Here is a 24,949-nt window from a genome sequence, read left to right as displayed (position 1 = left end):
TAAAGATTATGTGGTTATGTAAGATGGATCGGGAGCTAAAGATGCAATTTTAGGGTCAAAACTACTGCCAATGTCGTGACAACAAATCATGGAAGTTGTGACATCAAAGACAAATGCGAGGAAAAGCCAAAATAGAGTTCACATCGCGACGAAGAATTACTCGACATAAGGAGTTTGCCAAGTATTTCAGCACTACTATATACACCAAAAGACATGGTAAAAGGGTTCACCAGTGTGTTTGGCGAACTTGCGAACTGGGGTTCACCAACTTGTTTGATGAACTGGTGTCAACTAGTTGAGTTGCGAACTTGGGGTTTGCTAGTCAAATATTGAGTCAGACTCGAATTAAGAAATAAAGATTTAGTATATCTAAGGATAATTTATGTGCAAGTAACACCTTTCCTAATTCAAGTAGGGTATCCTAAGATTTCCAGGACACTTAGGTTTATAAATACGACCCTTAATTCATGAGAATTCTCTCACTGAATATTCTACTATCAAGTCTTTGTTTCTAAACCCAGTTTATAGCAAATAAGGTAAGTATCTATCCTATTAAGTTTGATTATCCAGAAAAGCTAGGTTCGCTTGCATGTGTGAATTATGTAAGTTAAATATGTTTAGTAATTTCTGTGTTTGTTTATATTGCAAACCAGTTGGACCATCTACCAGCAAGGATAAAGGCAAAGCCAAGCTTGTTTAGTTTATCCGCTTTATCGGTGAATGGTTAAGAATTTCCATGAGTGTGTTAACTAATATTTTTTCAGCATGAATGTTTATGGTTCGTATCTCGTGTGTGAACTGTTATGATTTTTGAGAACTTTGTTTTTAAGCTATGTTCTAAAAGTAAGCTTTTGACAAAACTCTATTTTCAAGTTTTGAGATCTATTTTCAAGATATGTTTCTAAGCTCTGATTTTAAAGATATGTTTTATGTGTGCTCCTAAGCGAACCTATGTTTTAAGATATGTTTTTGAAGTATGGTTTTATAAAATGTGTTTTTATGTACTTTGGCGCGAGCTTGACGTGGGCAAGTGTTTTCAAGTAAGCTCCCTATGCGAGCTCTCTATGATAAGCCTCTGTGCGTGCTCTTTTGCAAGCCCTATGTTGGATATATTGGTATACAAAAGGATTGTGAGTACTCACTACTCTGTTTCTATGATTTTGGGGCGTTGAGACCTTAGGACATGTGGAGAGATAAGGGAATGTCGAGCTACACTCCATTTAGTGGGACATGTTAGTGTACAAGAGAGTGTATTGCCTCACGCTGCATTTTTAGGACATGTTATAAGGACTCTTTGAGTCATTCTTAGGTGTTATAAGGAGATTCGCATATTCAACAAGACTAAGAAAATTTTTGGTTTGAACATAAATTACGTTCCTCAACCATTCTATTAAGTGTGGGCGAGAAAATGTTTAATATTCCTCTGCCATTTTGATAAGACAAGTGTGAGAGCTTTTTTTATGTTATTTTAAGATCTGTTTTCAAATAAGAACAAGCTAAGTTTTTAAGTATGATTTTCAATAAAACATGTGAAACTACTTGACAATGCTTATGTTTTCTAACAAGATCTCTGAACCGGGTCTCTCAAACTCCTTTGCGAACCCAACACGCGAAATGATTTTTTTAGACTATTTCCTCTTTCTGTTTTAAAAACTCTAGTTTTCAAGCACATGTTCATGATTCCTGATTATTCACTAAGTTTAAAATGAACTTACCCACTCCTCTCTTACTTTACAGTTAAGTAGGTCGCGGATAGCAGAGGCAAGGTAGATGACTTGGCGAGGCTCATTCTGGACTAGATATTGGCGAACCTGGGAACATAGGCGATGGGGTTCATTTTATAAGGGCTTTAGACTTATTATATTTTGATTCTATTATCCAAATAGTTCTTTTGAAGTTTTAGCTATTTTGTTTTGCGAACTATGGCCTAAAATACTTTATTGTCTTTTATTATGAATAAAGTTGATATTTCTTTATGCATATTTGTTACGTTGTGTTTTGCCTTAATATGCGGGTCATATTTACTTTGAAGTATTGTTCTTGGCGACCACAAAAAATTACATGCGTACCCCTAACCTAGTGAGCCCATATTGTTATGTGAACCCTATTGAAGTATGGAAACCATTCATGCATGATTCCTTTTTACACGCGAAGTCTAATAAATTATGAATCTTGTTAAGTTGCGAACTCATGCTTTACGTGTTTTTATGTGAACTTAGAAAAGTATGTGAACTACGGTTATTCTGTGAACTTGTGTTTTATGTTATACTGTGAACTCATATGTTATTTTGTTGAGTAAATTTCACTGCTATATAATGACTTAGCATTTTACATGCTATAATTAAGTAGTGTGTTGGAGGTTAGTTTGGGAGTTAACGGAGAGTCAGTTTAGTGGCTAATGTGGCACAATAAATGCGAGTTGAACCTAATCGACCGGGTTTGGGAAGTTACATTGGTTGGTATCAGAGCTGTGTTTGTCAAATTGATCATCTGACCGATAAGCTCGCCAAGGTGACCATGTGTGTTCTTCAGAATTGGTAAAGTGAGTCCACCAGAATTGATAAGGTAAGTTTGCCAAGATTTTAAAGTGTTATGTGTGTGAAATTACTTGTTTGAGGTAGGACTAGGAACAACATCGCCTTTGGTTCAACCATATCTTTTGCAGGATTATGCCTCAGATCATCCCTCTACTACTTTTTAATCCAATAAGTAAGTTGTACGAAAGGTGTTCACGTGTAAGTTGTGTTAGGAAAATTGTGTTCACAAGTCTATCTGTTAAATTATGGATACCCAATTACATGTGTTTGAAGTCTTAACTAAGTCAGTATCTCATGTACATTAAGACTGAGCAAGAATGCCTCCTCGTAAAGTGAATGCGAACTATGTGAATGAAGCTGCTAACCCCTCAAAAGGTAATCGGGCTTATGCCTCAGATTACATGTGTTTGCAGGATTATGCCTCAGATCATCCCTCTACTACTTTTTAATCCAATAAGTAAGTTGTGCGAAATGTGTTCACGTGTAAGTTGTATTAGGCAAATTGTGTTCACAAGTCTATCTGTTAAATTATGGATACCCAGTTACGTGTGTTTGAAGTCTTAACTAAGTCAGTATCTCATGTACATTTAGACTGAGCAAGAATGCCTTCTCGTAAAGTGAATGCGAACTGTGTGAATGAAGCTGCTAACCCCTCAAAAGGTAATCGAGCTTTAGCTACGCACAAGCGACCCCATAGGGTGAACATTGTAACATCCCTAACCCATATCCATCGCCAGAATAGGGTTATAGGGCATTACCAGAGTTTACAAATTAATTTACAAAAATTTCATTATTTCATTAAGCATTCATATTTATAACCAATCAAAATCAAAATATTAATGAGCTAACGTTGGCCAATTTAACTTATTCATGCAATTATTACCAGAATCAAATCATCCAAAATTACTGATAGAACCAATAGATAGTGTGATATATCTCCAACAAGCTTCCAATCCAATCGAGCTTCCGATAATCATTTCAATGCATCTAATAATTATACATAGTACCAATAATAAAGCAATTTCAATAATAAAATACATATTTATATAATATTCATCATCAAATAACATTCACTTTAATTAAAATTATACAAAATATAGTTCATACGAACTTACCAGGCTAAATTGCAGAAATACCAAAATTCAGGGACATTTTGGTAATTTTTTATTTTTCTCGAATTTCCACCCAATCTTGATCTAAATTAATATTTCATTCAATTTATTAATTTAAATAATAAAACAATTCATTTCTTGCAACTTGGTCACTTTTTGACATTTTTACAAATTTACCCTTAAAATTTTACTTTTATTCAATTTAGTCACTGAACCTAAAACACGCAAATTAGCCATTTTTAATGAAAACTCATGCTAGTTGAATAATCATATGTTTTCCTCCTCCTCCTCTCCATTCCACATCCTTAAATGTATATAACATGCTTATATGTAACATTATTTATAATTTCATTATTTATTTATTTGTTCATTCAAAGCTGTCCACTTGAGTCATAGTCACAAAATTATTTATATCTTTAGCTACGTAACTCCAAATTGAGATACATTAATTTTATATGAAACTACACTCACATATCTTCATACTATAAAATTTTTAGAATTTTTGGTTTAACCAATAAGTACAGTTTATTCTTTAAATTCATCCATATTCTGCTGTCTGATAGTTTTGACCCTTCTTCACTAAAAATTAATTATCTCCTTGTACAGGATTCAGATAATGTTCCTATATATTTCTATTGAAAATAGACTCATTCAAGATTTTAAAAATATAAATTTAAGCCCATAATCATTTTTATCCAATTTTTGATGATTTTCCAAATTCAAAATAGGGGAACCTGAAATCATTCTGACCTTATCTCACAAAATTTATTATAACTCATGATTTAAAATTTCATTGCTTACACTGTTTCCTCTATGAGAAACTAGACTCAATAATATTTAATTCCACATTGTTTTTCATCCTATAATTAAATTTCTATGATTTATGATGATTTTTCAAAGTTAACCTACTGCTGCTATCCAAAACTGTTTTAGTGCAAGATGTTGATAATCAAATTTATAACACCCTCCTTTCCTTTCTCTACAATATTTTCTATCAATTCCTCTTGTTTCCCTTCAATAACATATCAAGAACATAGAAACTTGTATAATAAAACCCTACATTAACATCAATTTCATACTTTTTCAATAATATCAAACTCAAAAATATATTAAAATCTTGATGTTCTTACCTTGCTCTATTGATTTCAATCTTTAACTTGATTTTATCTCTCCTCCAGCCTCTATTTCTTGAATCTAACTTGATATTCTAGCTCCCCATGGTCTCCTTATCAATTTTCTCTCTTGGTGGCTATGAAAATTTCTTTGATTTCTAAGTGAAAATGGTGAATTTTTAGTGAGAGGACCAAATTGTAAAGAAAAGAAAGTTTATTTCTTTCTTTTCTCTTTATACGTTGGAATGCATAGGAGAAGATGATGATTCTTCATCTTTTCTTCCATATATATATACTAAATAAAATAATAATAAAATGATAAAATATCATTTAAAAATCAAATTAAAATATTAATAAACTAATATTTATTTATTTAATCTAAAATATCTCCAACATCATCATTATTTTCTAGATTTCTTTTTCTTCTAATTGACCATTTTGCCCTTTAGATCTTTTAAAATTTCATCCTTGAGTCATCACTTAATTTGGTAAAATTACAATTTAGTCCCTCATAATTCTTCATCTATTTAACTTGGTCCCAATTCATCCATTTTCCTTAGTTTCTAGATTATTCCACCCTTAAAATATTTACACTATTGGTCCTTCAAATTTTTCATATTTACACTTTAACCCCTCAAATTTTGAGTATTTACTCTTGGGTAACAAAACTTTTCTCACTTTTTCAATTTAATTATTTCTTTAATTAATATGTCATAATATACTTCCTAATGTTGTCATAACTCCAAATTCTCATTTTTGCCACTTTATTTCCTTACTATATCAAAGATAATATCTTACTGTAAAAATTTTCGTGGTATTACAAACATCTTGGAAGAAGGAATGGAACCTTTGGTTCAGGCAATGATTGGAGCTTGTCAATGAGTTGCTGGTGCCAATCCTACACCTGCAAGCCATGGTTTGCCACTGGAGCATTTGTAAGCTTTCAGTGGTAGGGAATTTAATGGTGTTCAAGGAGCTGGCCACACTAATGCTGAATATTGGCTTGAGGGTGTTAAGAAAATCCTTGAGCAGATGACATGAACTGATCAAGAGAAACTAGGGTGCACTATGTCCCTACTTATTGGTGAAGCGCATCCTTGGTGAAATACCGTAAAGCAAGGAACTACCGGGGACGGTTTGACGAGGGAGTTCTTCTTAGGGACTTTCAAAAAGAAGTTTATGGGTGAGAAATATATGGAGGCTTGCAAGTATGAGTTTATCAACCTTGTGCAAGGCGAGCTGTCAATGGCTAAGTATGAGGTAGAATTTGTGCGACTAAGCCAGTACGCATCAAAGAAGGTTTTGCAGGAGAAAGATCGTTGTCAGTGGTTGCATTTTGAACTACATCATGGTATCCAACTTTACTTGGTGACTCGTGATACTGCGAACTTCGACGAGTTTGTAGACAAAGCCAAAGTCATTGAAGATATTAAGGCTTCGTGAATTGAAGTTGGAATTGGAAAACAAATGTCTGGGCCAGTGTCTAAAAGGGACTGTGACTTGTCAAATTCTGGTAGAAACATTAAGCGAAGCTTCAAGTCATACCGTTCGCACCAGAAGAACAACACCCAGGATGGAAAGGAGGGTTCGCACATGTTTACGAGTTGGCCTTATTGTAAGCACTTTGAGAGAAGACATCCTGGTGAGTGTCGAAAGATGACTGAAGGTTGTTTCAAGTGTGGTTTTAAGGATCACTTGATAAGAGACTGTCTAGAACGTTGAAAGGGTTCATAAGTTTAGACTACGAACCCCACTAAAGTGTGAGCTGGTACTTGAAGAGGTAGAGGTGACAAAACAAGGCCAGTTAGACAACAGACTTTAGCTCACACTATTATGACCTAAGAAAAAGAGTTAGGAAGCCTCGCATAAGTTTATCCTGTGAGGGAACCCTATAAGTAAGGTGCCACTGATATTATTACAGGTACCTTTATTGTACGACCTATTCTATTGTTTTCTCTGATTGATTCTGGTTCCACATATTCCTATGTTCTAAGCGAACTAGTTAGTGAACTAGAAATTTTAGTAGAAACCAAAAATCAGGAGTAACTATCACTAGTTCATTTGGGGATAGTATGTTAGTCAATAGAGTGTACCGTAGATTCCCTTTGACGATTCAAGGTCAAGTTTTCTATACGAACTTGATGGAGTTGCCATTCTCTGGGTTCAAAGTTATTCTGGAAATGGACTGGTTGATTGAGCACAAAGCTAAGATTGACTTTGGGCTAAAGAGAGTTACCTTGTGAAGTAGTGGGGTCAGGAAGTTGTGGTGGTTGGTGAGTGAGCTCAATTTATGTCTAATGTAGACTTAACAATAAAGACAGAAAGGATGTTCGCTAAAAGATGCGAAGCCTATCTCGCTTTTGTGATGGGTTCATAAGATCTGACGAAAGGTGTTCGCAAGATGCGAACTATGTAAGACTTTTCTGATGTGATTTCTGATGAGTTACCTAGGTTAACTCCAGGCTGTGAAGTGGAGTTCGCCATAGAGTTATACCTTGGTAGTACGTCAATTTTGATTATGTCGTACTGCATAGCACCTAAGGGGCTTAAGGAGCTAAAGGTATAACTTCATTAGCTACTTGATAAAGGTTTCATTTGACCAAGCATATCACCTTGAGGTTCGCTAGTGTTTTTTGTGAAGAAAAAAGATGATAGTATGAGAGATAGTTTTTTAAATTTATATCCGAAACAATTTTCAGCTTTTCCAAATCAAAAAATGGTGTTCAATGATTTTTATTATCATGGCTAACTACACCTAGTTGCTATATATAACCCAGGTTGAATTCAAACGATTTCTCATTACTTTTTCTTGGTTTATTAAAATTAATTCTTACGAAGTTTGTGGTTGTTCTTAACAATTTCATTTCTAAATTTGGAATTTCAATTCTTTCTAAAACTATAATTTTACTTGCTATTGCACCAAAAACTTATTGGTAATACTAAATATAACCTTATATAATCTATAACTAGGTTTTGTAAAAAAAAACTATTTTGTTATCTTAGTTCATTGGTTAACACTTAACATCATGGTTGGATGACACCACTAAATTGAATTCTAATTGTCTAAATATTAATGTGAAATTCAGTAATCAACAAATAAATCATCAATCAACAAATACATTACTAAACAAGATTTCAATTATTTATCATTAAATCATGTATAATCAGACATATTAAAAAATTGAAATTCTACAATAACCTAATTGTGAAGCATATAGTAAGATTGAATTGTAAAATTTTAAAGTTTAATTGCAAATTTTGAAAATCCACAGCCAAATCGATACCTCACTAAAAATCGATACTAAAACTCAATTATGTTTTCTTTGCAAAACAAGGGTATCGATAATTATTTTATGGTATCGATATTTTATGAGAAAGTATCGATACTTAAATAAAAATCGATACCATTTTGGCATTCTGTTTATTTTAAGACTGTACATAATAACAAGTATTGATACCAATGCCAAAAATATCGATACCTGGGTCAGGAATGGTAAAAAAACTATATTCAAAAAGTTCATTTCATGACCAAAATTCACATAAACTCAAATGGTAAGCTTAAATGTATTTATAAATACATAACTCAATTCAAAAACGCAAGTTTTCATATCAAACACATCATTAAATCAACCAACCTAGATCCCTAAACAATATACCTCAATTTCAAACTAACTAAATACATATTTATATACAATTAAACTATTAAATCATTGATACATCTCAACCATTTCCATTATACCAAACAAAACTAGTTGAGCAAACAAATGCCAATTCACTTCACCCTAATTAATATATTCACCTTCAACTACTCAATCATCAAATCTCCATACCATGGTATTACCTCATCTATTTACACATTTGACAAGGAAATCGTTCAACCAAACATATCATCATCAAAAAAGATACTGCCAATACTTTCACACTCACATATATAAACACATAACTTATATAGATTACCAACCAAAACACAAACTACATATTAAATTACAAATGAGCTTTAACTCAAAAGACTTCCTAAGTACATGCCAAACCAAAATAAGAGAATCAGTAACGCTTGATTCCGGGATTGTTGGATGCTGAGTTGACGAGTGAACCGTAAAGTACCTAACATGTGCACGAAAAACAAAACCGTACGTTGAGTATAATTCAGTGGTATTTCTATAATCGAACAATAAAATATATTATAAAGGTTATAATGCATTTGAACATGTCAATATACAAGTCCTATTACCTCACCTATTATTCAATCTAATTACATATCTTAAATCGAGCTTATAAACTAATATCCATTATCTACCATTGTTTCAAATTCATTATACTCAATTTCGCAGTTCTACAATATAATTTCATCAACCAATCATTAATTCACATATGTTCCAACACAACTCATCACAAATTGAATTCAATTGTACGATATTATCGACATATCCTATTTTCAAATCTATTCAAATTAGTCCTTATCACGAAAATTAATTCAAATTGATTCAATTCAGCTCGTTCTATCATTTCTAGCTTACCTTATGTTATAACCATGTAGCACAGTTCATAAATGAAGCAATTAAAAAGGTTTAGGTTATAGAAATACAAACCGTAAACTCCAATCTATTTCTTTACAACTTTGTCTTTTCCTTTTCGTCTTGGGGTATTCAAGTTAGCGTTAGCTACGAATTAAAATAAACATACCAAATCATCAATATACAAACAAATTCACATTCAATTGTTAATTTAAGAAACTTTTTGATTTTATTCAATTTAGTCCCTAAAATCGAGACTAACATAACTTTTAAATTTAACCCCCAAATTTTATGTTGAATTCACTAGAGTCCCTAAATGATATCCTATTTTTCATTTTTACCCCTAATTTTGAAATTTATACAAATTAATCCCTATTGCACAAAATCATCAATTGACTTTACAATTTAGTCTTTTATCAATACTAAACTTAAAATCTATCAAATTGGTCCCTAAACTTCAACTATTCAATGATAGTAACATTCTAAATCTCTAACAGTAGCAAAACTTATAACATGGGTCAGTTAGCTCTAGTTACCGGAATTTCGAAAACATAAAAATTACAAGAAAAATGACTAAATTACACTAACCAATTTTGGTTTTGAAACTTTCGAACTAAAGGGCAGAATATTTTCTTCTCTTCTTCACTTTTCGATTTGCATGAGAAAACAAAATAAAAGAAATGGTTTTTGGTTCTTTAATTTCCACTTTCTATATTTTATTACTTATATTTTATTAGTTAACATTATTTTATTATAAATTTTTATGACATTCGTCAATTATAATTACACACTACCGTCCACTATTAAACTATTGGTTTAATTACCTATTTAGTCCATTTATTAAGTTCTAATTAAAATTATTAATGAATCACTTTTACTAGTTATGCGAATTTAGTCCCTATACTTAAATTAAGCACTAATTCAACGAAATTACCTAATCGAAATTCAAAATATTTATGGTTCTGATTTACTGAAACGAGGTCCCGATACCTTAATTTTTAAAACTACTAACTTTAGAATCGATACACTTGTACCTTGTCTAACTTTCCAAACAACCAAAATTATTAGACCAAGCTTCAGTATAATATTTTAATACTATCGTAAATATTAATAAATAATATTTACTGACTCGATCGTCAAAAAATAGAATTTTGAAACCATCACTTTTGACACCACTAACTTTCGGGTTGTTACTTGCACATTCCCACGTCATGAAGTGGCTTGATGTGTCGCTGGGACATGAAGGATTGACGCATCATCGGGATAAAAATTTTTTTGCTCGTTGGGATGAGATGACTATCGCGATGAAAGAGTGTTGCTCATCGTGACATCGCGTACTGTTTGGACAAAATAAGAGACATTCTCCCACAAATCTCCACCTTGTCATGTATTTGTTAGGGATTGACCCGTATAAACAATGAGATAGTAAAAGTGGAGAAGAAGAAACAAAAATATTTGACGTGGAAAACCCTCAAAGAGGGAAAAACCACGGGCAAAGGAGGCTTTGACTTTTCACTAACTAAGTAAACAAACAATATTACAATATGGAGAAAATAAACCTAAAAGTGCTAAATGTGCATTACCCAAAACCCCAAATATAAAGCTCAAAATTCCAAAGAGTAGACCGATAAATAAAACCTTAAATCTCAAAGGGCACTCACAAAAGGGGTATAAAAATATTCTCTATAATTTCCATGAAAACTTTTACCAAAACTTATCTGTGACTACATCTTGTCGCCCCCAAAAGAAAAGCCCTATAGTTGATTGGCCTGTCTAAACAAGGATATAATGGCTCCTTTAAATATGCTTAGATTAAAGTTCTAATCATACTAAAATATCCCTGAATAATCAAAGTCTAATTGGGAGAAGAAGTCCTGCTTGAAGCCTAAAATATGGCTGCCAAATAGGAGAACATGTCATGACATCATAACATCTTATTGGCCTCATCATAACATCATCCATCATGTCATCCCGATGAGCTAACACTTCTCGTACCGACGTCGAGCCTATTTTTGTCCTTCTTCAATTGCTCATTGATTTTTATCTAAGGTGCAACATGTCCGGTAAATGTGAGGCACACCTCACAAATCTCTACCTTGTCTCGTATTTATCATGCCTCCTTTTCCATGCCCGTCACAGGTCAAACTCGAATTTTATAGAATGTCAATCAAGTTTAAACTGTACTCGAACTTGGAAACAGAAAGACTCTTAGTCTTCAAATCAAAGTTGTATAATGCAACAAATGCCAGTAATACCTGAACAGGAGAGACTTTCTCCACCTGGCTGTAACCCTCTCAGACCAACCTTGCCTCAAACACTTTATGAAGCACTTGAGCCTTAAAGACAAAAAAGAGGATGAGTTTCTTCTTTAAATCATGCACATGCCTAAAATCTAACACAACTCCATCATCAAATAGATTATGTAGAGAGCAATGAATCATCACCCTTGTCCTGGGCCACATTAACTACCTCTTTAATAATTTGAAACTGTCAAAAACTAAAATTGGTGATCTGTCAAACTTTTGGATATCCAAAATCATTATTGTGTCACTAAACAAGTCGATCTGCAGAAGCTGAACTATAACTCTGATACCAGTTTGTTAGGGATCAACCCGTATAAATAATGAGATAGTAAAAGTCGAGAAGAAAGAACATAAATATTTTACATGGAAAACCCTTAAACAGGGAAAAACCATGAGCAAAGGAGGCTTCAGCTTTTTACTAACTGAGTAAACAAATGAGAGTACAATATGGAGAAAATAAACCTAAAAGTATTAAACATACATTACCCAAAACCCTGAATATAAAGCTCAAAATTCCAAAGAGCAAACCGATAAATAAAACCCTAAATCTCATAAGGCACTCACAAAATGGGTATAAAATATTCTCTATAATTACCACGAAAATTCTCACCAAAACTCATTTGTGACTACATCTTGTCACTCCCAAAAGAAAAGCCCCGTAGTTGATTGGTGTGTCTAAACAATGATACACTGGCCCCTTTAAATAGGCTTAGATTTGAGTTTTAATCATACTAAAATATCCCTGAATAATCGGAGTCCAAATGGGAGAAAAAGTCTTGCTTGAAGTCTAAAACGCGACTGCCAAATAAGAGAACATGTCGTGATGTCCCAACGTCTCATTTGCCTCATCAAGACGTCATCCATCGCATCGTCCCAACGAGCCAACTCTCCTCGTCCCAACGTCAGGCTTGTTTTGGCCCTTCTTCGGTTGCTCGTTGATTCTCATCTAAGGTGCCTGTAACGTGTTCGATAAATGCGAGGCACATCCCACATTTTCTTGTGGTTTAATGGCCTATGTCTACTTTCTAATTCAATTTAGTCCAAATTTTGTAAATATTTATTCCAAATACATTTATATACGTTATTTTAAAAGAAATAATATAAATTCTTCTCTTAAAATTTCTAACATAACAAATACAAATATACTTAATTTATTATTTATAATATTTGATATTTACAATTCATTAACTCATCCTAATTATAGTTCCAAATTAAACTTGTATTTATACCATTAATTTCAAAATGAATTAATATGGGCATGCTTTAATATGGCGGTAAAATTTAAGGTATAATTTAATTTTAAATTAAGTTATAATCCTATTTTTAATATATTTAAAAGAAAAAAAAACTTTCAAAACATTTTTATTTTAACTTTTTTAAATGTTCTTAACACGGTTGACAAGCATTTTTAAATTAAATTGAAATTAGTACAAACTGATTATAATACAAATCAAAAGTATGGGTAGGATATGGGATATTGTTCTTGAGAGAATAAAAATTCAAATTTTGAAGATAATATTATTAGAAAGAATATTCATAAGTCCTGAATATGAATTGTAAAATAGATATAAAATAAAAAAATTTAATCATAATACAAATTACTTAAGATTCCAAAAAAATAAAATTTATATTATATTATTTATAATTTCTAAGTCAATATTTTTAAAATTTCAAATTTAAAAAACAACATAAATTTTATAATAATAAAAAAAAACATGAAAATATTTCCAAGTATAGTTTCAGACATGGATCAAGTACATGGTGGGATGATGTGGCAAAGTCAGGTGAGATTCAAAGGGGACTGTCTTTATTTGGTAAAAAAGGAGTGCGAGGCAAATGATAGGGAACTCAAAATGAAAAAGATACTTGTCTTCCCAAGGATAGTGTTCCAACTATAACTTTTTATGTTCAAACCTGTCAAAGATTCTTCTAATTCAGCCTTTTGGTATTGCTTCTAAGGCATGCTTATAATATATATATATATATAGAAAAGAATGAACGCAACATAGTTCAAGCTTCATGCTTTTAGTCTTCCAAATCCAATAAAGATTCACAATAGATGTTGAAAAACATCTGAAGCTGTTTTGTTTCCTTAAAATTCAGACAAATAATGAGGCAGTGGCAGATTGTCAGTAAAGGATGTTTGTTGAAGGTATAACTAATGCAAAGGGAAAAAAACAAATGGATTTTCTGGTTTCTCAGATGTTTCCTCCTCTTGGGTTTGTCGGATTTTCTCACATTTTTCGAAGTTTTCTACCGTGATTTCTCTCTCTAACATTGTATAAATCTAGGTCCTTAGTAGAGCAATACACAAATGTAGTCCTAGTGTTTTTTATTTCTACGGATTTACTCAACGCAATAAAATATTCCATCTCTTCAGTTTTTTTTTCTTATTTTATTTTACCGAAGTCATTAAGCTCTTATTTTGTTTGATTTGCCAGTTTTTCGGTTTATATCGGAACATGATTATAGAGATAAAAGTTAATTGCACCCAACATGATGAATATTTTAAATTTGTCATTAAACCTTCTTTTAAATACACCATCAAACTATTGATGTTATATTAATAGGTCTATTCATTTGTTATTAAAATTGTTAATTTAACCATTAAATTAGACATAAAATCTTATTTGACATAATTTAAAATAAAAATATTAAAAAACTGTTGCTGCATCACTTTTAAAAATAAAGTAGATTCGAAAAATAAAGTGATTCTAAAGACTTTAGAAACCGCAAAACCAATATTTTTATAATATTCATTTTTAAAAATTTTCATTTTAAGTTACATAGCATAAGATTTGATGTCTCATTTAACGGTTAAATTAATGATCTCGGTAATTAAAGGATTTTATTGATATAACATCAATAATTTGAAAATGTAATTAAAATATTTTAGTGTTTGAGGACCAATTTAAAATGAGTGTCATAGTTTGAATATGTATGAGGCAATTAACTCTAGAAAAAATTAGTTTTCAAAGATTTTCTGTATACATGAAAAACTTTAAAAAATATATATATTTAAATATATTATTTGTTACCACACCCACACCCAAGTTACATACTTGTGTCATGAGGCTAGACTTTTCGTCTCGCAAACCGTGTGGCTTTAGGCGATTCCTTCGCTTCAAATGCTCTTCAGTCAGCCTAACTCTCGAAAATTGAGAATTCTCGTCGAAATTCTCTAAGGCACCCAACGTATAGCAGAAGCAAACTCTGAAAAGGAAAAAGCTACGAACAAAGAATGCCACAAAAAGAGAATGCACAACAACTATTTGAGTAAATGCTCTCAATATATTAACTCAGAAAGAAAAAAAATGATTACAAATGAGAGGGAGACCTCTATTTATAGTTGAGCTCTCCCATATTTAACAGTACAAATTGACTTACATCAATGACTAAGATTGGTTTCCATCTACAATTAATAGTTCTAAAAGATTTAAACTCTATACAATCTTATCCTTTTAGGATTTACATTTTTTACTCTTGTAACTTTAGTTTTACTGGAGTGTTTCACTAGGCCACCAAGATTTCAAGTAGATGGGCTTCTTCATGGGTTTGCACGAATTGGGCCAGTTCATGTGGGTCAAATGAGCCCATTTAATCAGTTGACCTTTATGGGGTGTTCTATGTGCAATGGTCACGAACTTTGACAAGCAGCCCATGACATTCTCCCCCACCCATTCTCGTGACACCCTCGTTGCATCCTCGGAATGACACTGGTTTGACTCGTCTCAAAACGGTCTCAATGCCTCAACTAATTTGCAAGTTCTTTCTGTTGGGTCATCCCGCCTCTCGAAACATTTACCTCGGCTTATGTCTCCGTCATCACCTAACTCGAACTGTATTTCTCTTTTTTACAACTTGATCATAAGAGGTCACTGTTCTTACCTACCCCTATTGTGACTTGCCCCTATTAGGATCCTTTTGGTCTACACAAATAGGCTTAGGCATGTTCATATTAAACATCGAGTTCACCTTGAGGTTTGTTGCTATCTTTGATTTGTAAGCCCCTCGGCTTACTCATTTTAGAACTCTGAAAGGGTCATTGTGTCTTTGCCAAGGAAATGGTAAGTCAAAATGTAAAACACTACCAAAGTGTTTGAAATGTCCCTCGCTCGTTGCATTTACTCGTCTCGTTTGTCCAGTTTGCATCATTACTTTACCCCCAAAGTTTGATGCACAACTCACCTCTTTTTTAGGTGGTAGCCCCTCTAATGACTCAACAGGCTTCATATCAGTTTTCTGCCCCTCTAACATTTCCAAAGGGGTCCGCATAACACTCACGTCTATCAAGTCAATATTCCTCCCACATAGAATATCCTTAGCTAGTTGGATTGTCGACAATACCTTCGTCCTGCACTTCATGTCTCGACTCACTGGCACAACGCATTGTGGTTGTTGAGTATCCAGGATGCATATACAGTTGGCAAAAGGAACCAAAAGAGCATTAATCCAATCAAAGAAATTCAAGCCTAGAACAAAATCGTAATTATCCAAGTGGATTACCTCGAAATCTTCCTTCTCTTTCCATTGACCGATCTGTAGCTCAACTCCTTGTGCTACTCCCACAGTCGGGACCTCTTTGGAATTCATAGTTTGGATCTTCTTAGTTTACTCACTCACTGAGTGACCAAGTTTACCCACGACTTTCTCCAATATAAACAGGTCTAATGCCCCCGTATCAATCAGAGCACTTTCCTTTAGCCTGCAATGTTGATATCTACATACATCAACCCTTTTTACTTGCGATCCCTCTTTGCTTTGAATGTGCTAAAAGCTTTATAGGCTGACATGTGGCTTCCAATTAATCAAATTTCAGCTTTTGCCCCTAGACTATTTCGAAACTTGAGATTTAATCTATATACTTTAGTTTCTTTTTTACATAAATTGGTCCTTCTACTTTTATAATGTCATTAGTAAGTCTAAATAGTTAATATCGCTAATTTCAATCAAAATGTTGGCGTTGATTTTCCTTGAGAATACTATTTTAATAGAAAAAAATATTTTATCAAGATAAGTTCATGAGTGCTTTTAAGAAAAATTCTAATAAATATTTTACATGTTATTTTTATTGTTACATTATTACCACGTGATGTTTTTTAAAAAAAATTCAAAATATCACACAAAAGATTAATAAAAATTTTTAATGGTGGTAACAATTAAACTTGAATTTTGAAATCCAAAAAGTGGAGGAACTAAATTTTTAAAAATAAAAATAAAAGGACTAAATTTAAAATGTACAAAATATATAAGAACTTGGAGCATATTTTAATCTTCAAATTATTAGTTTATAATTTTAGAAAAACAAATAATCATTTTATATAAAAGGAATGTCGAACTCCCTTTATTAACACTCGAATGCATTGCGCTACTTTTTTTACATTATAGAAAAATAATTAAATTTCAATTTTGATTTTTCTATTGTGCTTAAATTTAATTAGTATTTTCAATATTTTTTTATTATTATATGATTATTAAGTAAACATTCTTTTTAGTTTTAAAATATCACACTAAATATTTTAATAAAGGAATTTTAACGATGTAACTAGACCTAATTTTTTATTTCCATGTTCATGAAAGGTAAAATTAAATTTCAAATGTACAAGTATAGAAACATAATATTTTAACCTATAATTTTTTATCCTATAATTTAACACAAACAAATAGGTATACTCCATTTTTAGCATAGATCAGAGATCAACAAAACCATGTTTTTTTTTCATTTTAATATTTAAAAAAAATGTACAACAAGCTGTAAATCTGTTGATCTCCATAGAATGGAAGGTTACATCATCTCAACCTTTCGAGTCGTTGCTTATTTTATCCGCTCCGATCTGCGATATCTATTCTCCCTATGAGTTTTTAATTGTACCATAGGGACCTTACGTGCAACCGCCTCCCAAATCATATCCACCGCATCGCAAAGCTGGGACGGGTACTGATACTGAAAGTGCCGAACGGTTTCCTTCAATTTTTCCCACATCTTGGTCCACTGGTCTCTCGATATTCCTCTGAGAAGGTTCAGTAGATATCCCTTCTTCACAGCATCCGATGCACGAACGAAAATGCAAATTTCCGAGTAGTCGATGACATCTTCAAATGGTAGCTCAATCTCATCACTTACAATCACAGGAACACAATGGCTGACAATAGCATCAAAAAGACGGTTCGAAGAAGGTGTATCACCGGCAATGTTGAGGCAGAATTTGGATGACGCCATCCCATGCCCAGCCTGGTTGACTCCATTCCCTTGAATTGTGCCGAATGTAAAGTGTACATCTTTCTCGTCTTTGAGAAGGTAATAAAGTTCTTGCCGAATCGCACCTCCCTGAATAAAAATTTCAAGCCAGAAATTATACATGTAGAGGGAGATCTAACATGGCACATTTCTATATGAAGTTCAGATTCCAATTCTTGAAACTACAATTGTTACTTCCAGTTCAACATCACAGAACAGACAGGAAAAATGTTATGGCATCAGAGTACATATTGAAAAGAACCATGGGGGTGTTATTCCCTCTTCTCTAATCTGCACTTGAAATAAGATATATATGCATATACAGACACATGCACATCCACATGCACATGCACATGCACATGCACATGCACATGCACATTTACATATGTACACATACCACAGTCTTCTGCTCCATATCACTTTCCTTTGTGCCACATCATGAATGGAACTTTTTCCTTAAATTACCATGAAGAAAGAAATTACAATTTCATCTACGAGTGCTTAAATGACGATATTTAAATATTTTCCAAGACACTTGTTAAACCTATGAATATGACACTTATATTAAACTTATGCACATAAAAGTTTTCGGGGAACAACTAAACTTGGAACCTTCTTTCGGAGAAAAGAATTGCGTACTAATTAATATATTACTTCTCCTGAAACTGAAATGAAAAGCAGTGTTGTCAAGATGCGTGCTTAGGCATGCCTGTGCCTTAGCACTAGACAACAAAAGCGCCTCATACCCTTTCAGACAAGACCCATTTGATCAAGTGCATGCCTGATTTACCCAGGCATGCTTTTTTGCAAGGCAATAGGCATAAAAATAAAAAAGCCCACCTGATTGAAGTTCTTTTTAGTTTCTTTTATTTTTCACCTTTTTTTTTTCTTTTCATTAAATATACTTTTATCAGTAAGAAAGGGATAGCAAGGAAATCTACTTCTCAATATTTGTGTATTCAACTATAGACATGGACCATAAGGAAATCACGCATATTGACTAATAACAATAGATATAGCACAAGACAAGGGTTCGTTTAATGCCTTGTGACTGAGACAAAACAAGGGTTCTAGCGCCTAGAGTGCGCAGTGCGCCCTTGACAATATTGATAAAATACTGGCAGTAACTGCAGTCATGGAGCACCCTGTCTGAAACTAACGTTATTGAAGACACAAAGGAAGATCATTTAAGTTAGAAGATAATGCTGCTCTATCTGGTTTAGGATACCCTTCCTACAATAACCTAATCTTCCAAGAATCATGAGCGTAGTGCTTGATCCAACTGACTGCACTTCCTTCCACAAAACCCAATCACTCCTCTCTGCCCTTTCCCTAATTTATTTTCCTTTGTGTCACCAGCAAAGAGTGCTTGAAAACCGAAGAAAATCTCTACACCTAGTACCTTCATTTAGTCATCTAAGCCTACATGCATAGTCACCTTAAAAATGGGCTATGGCTACAATACAAGATGGTTTTGAAGGTTACTGAGAAAAAAAAAGGAAAAATAATCATCTATCTCCGAACAAATCATAGAACCTAGAAGAAAATTAGCATACTGAGAACTTCAAGTTACTTTAAAGTGATAAAAGCATAATACACATACCAAAATTAACCTATTGGCCTTTGAATTTTACATTGCTCAACAATCACTTAAGAAGTTAAATGTGCCTCAAGACTACTTTCATGTGTCCATGTACATAGTAGCAGTTTCCATCATAAGTCAACACGACAAAAAGCAACAAACATGTAGATAATTCAATTCATAAAGGGAAGGAAACTTACATCTTTCCTGTATATAGCTCCTTGGAAAAAGACTAATATTGGGCGTTTATCAAATGGAGCTGAATCAGCACTCGGAATCGTCCTCACGACATGCCTATAAGGAGCAATTATATCCTTCTCAATGTTTGCTATTTCAGAAGGGTATCTCCCGAAATCTGCAAGCACAAACATTGCAGAGCCAAGTTTCCCTCTTGCATCCAACATGCTATTTGGATGGTGAGCCACAATTACATGGTCCTTCCCCCCAAATCGCTTCCATTCATTCTGTGCAGTCAGGAACTTAACTAATTTATTCTGCAACATTTTATTAACACTAACTTTCTCCTTTCCTCGAAGCTTGGAATGCCGATTGTAACTAAGAGATGCAAAGAATGGCACAAAAATTATGTCTGCTTGACTCGAGTTTGTGACTCTGATTGCAGCGCAAGGTCTGACCACATTCGGTGTGTTCGAAGATAGAAGATCTAGGGTAAGCCAGTACTCGATGCTATGTTGCAGATTCAACCCTCCAGGGTATGACGGAATTCTACTCGGATCGTTTACCTCAGGCCACACTTGATTCAATTTTCCTTTCCAACCCAGCAATCCAAAGTGAAATTCAGAAGGCAGGTCATACATATATACCCTTAAAAGGGCCTGATTGGTGTCACAGGACTCAATAGTTGGGTGCCGGTAAGCGCACATTTTCTTCCTGTAACCGGACTTATGACAACTAGAATCCCCACTTCTTACCAGTGTTTGAGCATCAACTTTTGAAGACTCAGATGAGAAGAAGGGTAACTTTAGCTCATTTTTGACATTTGATTTCAAGTAAACCGTGCCATTGACAAGAATTAATTTGAAAACAGAGTGAGGTATAAGAGATGAATTGCCAAATTGCAGAAGGAACACAGAAGAAAGGATCAAAAGAAACATGGAAATGGTTATTATACAGAAAAGAAACCTTGAGGGAAAGATGCCTTTTTCAGACATTGATAACATCTAGAAGAACCAAGCTATCTAATAAATTAAAAAAAAAACCCAAAACGGCAACCAATTATACACTTATTGCTCTTGGTCAGCACAAAATTGGGGGCTAAGCCCGAAACCCGATTTCTTTGTTTAAAACCCTAAAGGGTGAGTTGATGGAAGCTTTTTTTTTTTCATGAAAATTTCAAATACCAAAAAGATCAGCTTTCTTGACACATCCTAAGCCACCAATCCGAGGAAAAATATTCCTTTCCCCTAAAGTTTTTTACAGATTATGTTCTTTATGTACTTATTAAATGCACAAAATCTCGTAACTTTCAGATTTCAGAGAAGAAGAAAAGAAGAAGAAAAAACCCATAAGCTTCTTCACTCTTTGGATTCCTCCTCAATGAAAAATACCATTAATCTGCAACACGCCAATAAGGGAAGAAAAAAATTATCAAATATGAGCAGCTAAAACTTCAAAAGAAGATCCCAGAAAACAAAAATACTAAAAACTATTTAAAAGAAACCAAAAAAAAAGAGTAAACTTGCATGAAGAAAATCAGAAGTTTATCATCTGGGCATGGAAGTTAGATAATTTGCAGAAATGGGTAGCCGGCAAATTGCAAGAAAAATGAAAAAGAAAAAAGAGGTACCTTAGAGGGATGAATGGTTCTTTTGGGAAACTGTGTAAAGAAACCGAGTGTAAGGGGAAGGCAATGGTGTTTAACTAAAACAGTTAATTTACTACCTTTTACTCAGCAGATTTTAAGATTTGTTGCTGAAGTTAACTGCCATAATTATACATAGTTAGGAAAATAGTGTCGTATGGTAAATACATTTGTAGCTGTCAACGACTTAGATGGAAACAGAGAAGAAACAGAAGAGGAATCACAACACTTTCTTTGTCTGTGTTTGTCTTTTTTATTTCTTTTATTATATTTACGATAAAGGGTAAATTTGTTACCATTTTTTAGGTCAATCTTTATTATTAGTCCAACAATATACATAAGTTTTAGATTTAGTATTAATTATATTTTTTTTAATTTTAAATTCTAATCCTGACTTAAATAATAACAATTAAATTTATTAGGTCAAAATTTAGTATTAGTTGTATATTATACGTAAATTATGGGCTTAATTTTTATTATTTAATTTAATAATTTGTAATAGAGTTGAGAAAAAAATCTACAAATAAAAAACAGACAAAAATAAAGTATTTGGAAGATTTATAAAATACAAGTTTACCTAATTGAATATTTTTTTATTTGCATTACATCAAAAAATAATTTTTCATGACGTTTTAAAAATGACACAAAAATATCACAAAAAATAAAATTTTAAATTTTTGTACAATTTTAAATGTCACAAAATGTTTATTTATTTTGTGATATTTAAAAAGTTGCGAAAAATTGAACTAAAAACATCACCAAGGTAATATTTCTTGTTATCTTTTTAGATCTAAAGTAACGATATAGTTTAAAAGCATTACGAAGTGAGTATTTTTAGTTACTTTTATTCGTTAGATTTAAAGTAGGGATATAATTACAATAAAAGTGACAAAATGGGGTATTTTTAGTTATTTTTATTTTGGTTTAAATATTTCGAAGGTTCTCAACTCTTTTGAAATTTAAAATTTAGTTTTTATATTTTACTATATTTTAAATTTGAGACATTGAGTCTCTATACTTTTTTATTTGAAAATTTTGGTTTCTTCATCTAATTTTTTCGTTGAAGTTAACGATGTCAAAGGAAAACTAACTTTTTTAGCCTTTAACATTTACAATTTTTTGTCAATTTGGTCATTACCCTTTAAAAGTACATTATTTATATTTTAAATAAAAAAATTATAATTTAAAAAAAATAAAAAATTATGAAAAAAAATAAAAACTCTTTAAAATTCAAAAAATAAAAATAAAAATAAAAATAAAAATTATTTTAGAAATATAAAAAATCTAAAATTCAATGTTATCTAAATTGAACTTGTAGCACCTTGAAAATTTTCCCATATTCCATATGAGACAGTTTTGATAATTTTAACCATAGACAATGGTGAAGCCAAAATATTTTTTTAGGGGGCTGAAATTAAATTGTATATTTTTACAATAATAAAAATGTAATTTCACCATTTTAATATCTACATCTTTATAAATTTTAAAGGATTAAATCAATTTTTAATCATTTTTAGGGGACAAAGTGCAATATTACCTTTACTAATTTAAATTTTTATAAATTTTAAAGGGGCCTAAATGGAAAAGTTTCCATTTTAGAGGGGGCCGAAGCCCCTGCCAGCCCCCTAGCTACGCCCCTGTCTATAGACCAAATGAGAAAATTTTATTTTTTAATGGATCTAATTATTTTTGGGATTTTAGAAAGTCGTTAGAAATCATGTAGGCTATTCTTAGAGTTTCAAGCCTAATCAAGTAAAATTACCAGTTAAGGGGTAAAATGGTAATTTTGTCCCTAAGAGTATTTTAGTCATTGTGATTAAACATTAGTTTTTTGAAGGTATGAGTGGAAATGAGATGATATTTATGGTATTAGAAAAAAAAATCATATTTTAGCTTATTCTAGCCTCATGTTATTGATATGTTGACCTTCAACCAATATTTATATTTTAAAACTGGTATAAAAATCATCTTCTACCGATCGGCCAATTTAAGAGACAAAAGAAAACTCTCATTTTTCTTCCATCTCATTTCTATCACTTCTACTCACTTTCTCTTTAAACCCACCAATTTTCTTTCATTTTCTTACAACATTTCTCCATAAAAACTATATGTGAATCTCATTTCATTTCACCATTTCCACCATCTTCACCTAGGACTTATGAGAAAAGAGGAAGAAATTATATTAGTGTGAGAAGTTGAGATTTTGCTAAGGGTTCTTCCTATTTTGCATTTTAGCATCTTATTTCATATTTATATACCATGAATAAGTGGTTAAGCCATTTAATGGCTATTAAATGTGGAGGTTATGATTTTAATTATGGGAATTTGTGATGTTTTTATAATTATTAAAGATAAAGAAGTTGTTAGAGAAGGCTGTAAAGGGAGAGAGAAACTATTAAAGTAAAAGCTAATGGAAATGTCACTCTATTATTTTGTTGACTATGAAGGTAGGTTAACAAGAACTTAATACATTTACTTACTTATGTATGTATTAATTTGTGTTTTCTTATTATTTAATATATATGTGGGTATTAAACATACTCAGCATCATGTAAGCTATGGGATATGTTATGGTTATTGTGATATACATGACATGGGTAATGAATGTTTATTATGTTATATCTAAAAAAACATAATTATATTAAGTAATGCAAAAAAAAAGAGTTATGAACATGTGTTGATATGGATAATGTATTGGAAAAAAACGAGATTTAGTTAGAAATGGATGAAATGCACATTGAAAATGAGATATTTATGTGTGTGATCTGTCATAATTTGATACATCAATTAGGCTCTCTAGAACACTTAATGTGTTTCTTCAAGTAATTTACGAGTCTTTTCTATACTTTTTGTTGGCTTTTAGTTTTAGTATTAATAATAATTTTTATTTGGTTTTACTCTTTTTGAGACATAAATTGGCAAAATGGTGTCATTGGGAATCTAATGGTGCATATGAGTTAGTGTAAGGAGACAATGACAACTAAACCTTGAGGATAACTACATTTGATGTGGGTGTCGCGACACTGATACTAAGGTGTCTTGACGCTGAGCCTCCACTGCCTCAAGGGTGCAAAACTTCAACAATAAAGTAACCTGGAGCAAACTATTAAGAGTGTTACGACACTTAAAGTGTTGTATTGTTGAAGTGAATAAGTCATGTCCACCATCAAGGATGTCACGACATTAGCCAATCAATGTCGCAACATCGAGAACCCCCAGAGCCAAGAGTGTGCGACTGTCAAGGGTGTCGCGACACTGAAGCTTGAATGTCATGACATTCTTGCCTGACAAGGTGAAAAATACTACAGGGTAGTCTTTTGACCAACACTAACCCAAGTCAACCTATATACTTTAAGGGAAATTTGGTCAATATTAGGGTTGAAATTTTATCTGTATTAAAGATGTTTTGGATATCAACTTAAGAGAGCCACCTTTTCTATAATCTTTTTTAGCTTAGTAGTTAGCTTCTACTCCATTTTTTAGGTTTTAATTCTTTAGTTTTTTGAGCTTAGTGGTTGTAGTACTAGTTTTATCAGTTTTTACTATAGCTTTCTTCTCTTTGCAATTAGATACTCAACTTTACTTTGTATTTTGATTCATCTTCAAGTCCTTTAATATTCAACTTTGTTCACTTTTAAAAGTGTAAAAATCCTAACTTTAGCTATGCTTTTTTTCTCTTTGTTGCTGTTATAATCTTTTCTAAAGAACCTAGCAAAAGCCCCTAAGATT

At 32.4% G+C, this 24,949-nt stretch overlaps 1 protein-coding gene across 2 annotated transcripts; it reads right to left on the bottom strand.

Annotated features, from left to right (window-relative positions):
* Positions 1 to 17,275: 17,275 nt before the first annotated feature.
* On the bottom strand, positions 17,276 to 21,451 carry LOC107890589 (probable arabinosyltransferase ARAD1). Of its 2 annotated transcripts, XM_016815100.2 has the most exons (3): positions 21,206 to 21,451; positions 19,599 to 20,973; positions 17,276 to 17,906 (listed from the first exon to the last, which is right to left on the bottom strand). In XM_016815100.2, the coding sequence occupies exons 2-3, from the start codon at positions 20,577 to 20,579 to the stop codon at positions 17,394 to 17,396; spliced, it is 1,494 nt and encodes a 497-aa protein (XP_016670589.2). In that variant the 5' UTR covers positions 20,580 to 20,973; positions 21,206 to 21,451; the 3' UTR covers positions 17,276 to 17,393. The 2 variants fall into 2 exon arrangements, with proteins under 2 accessions (XP_016670589.2, XP_040955027.1); XM_041099093.1 differs by having other exon boundaries at positions 19,599 to 21,451.
* Between the last annotated feature and the right edge of the window lie 3,498 nt (positions 21,452 to 24,949).

This window comes from Gossypium hirsutum, chromosome D08 (assembly GCF_007990345.1).
Source record: "Gossypium hirsutum isolate 1008001.06 chromosome D08, Gossypium_hirsutum_v2.1, whole genome shotgun sequence".
Taxonomy (NCBI): domain Eukaryota; kingdom Viridiplantae; phylum Streptophyta; class Magnoliopsida; order Malvales; family Malvaceae; genus Gossypium; species Gossypium hirsutum.
The sequence above is the reverse complement of the archived record's forward strand: the minus strand, read 5'-3'. Positions and strand labels throughout refer to the sequence as shown.

Coding starts and splice junctions, on each gene's coding strand:
- LOC107890589 (XM_041099093.1), bottom strand. CDS start 20,579: ATGTTATCAATGTCTGAAAAAGGCATCTTTCCCTCAAGGTTTCTTTTC. Junction 17,907..19,598: donor GAGCTATATACAGGAAAGAT/GTAAGTTTCCTT, acceptor ATTTTTATTCAG/GGAGGTGCGATTCGGCAAGA.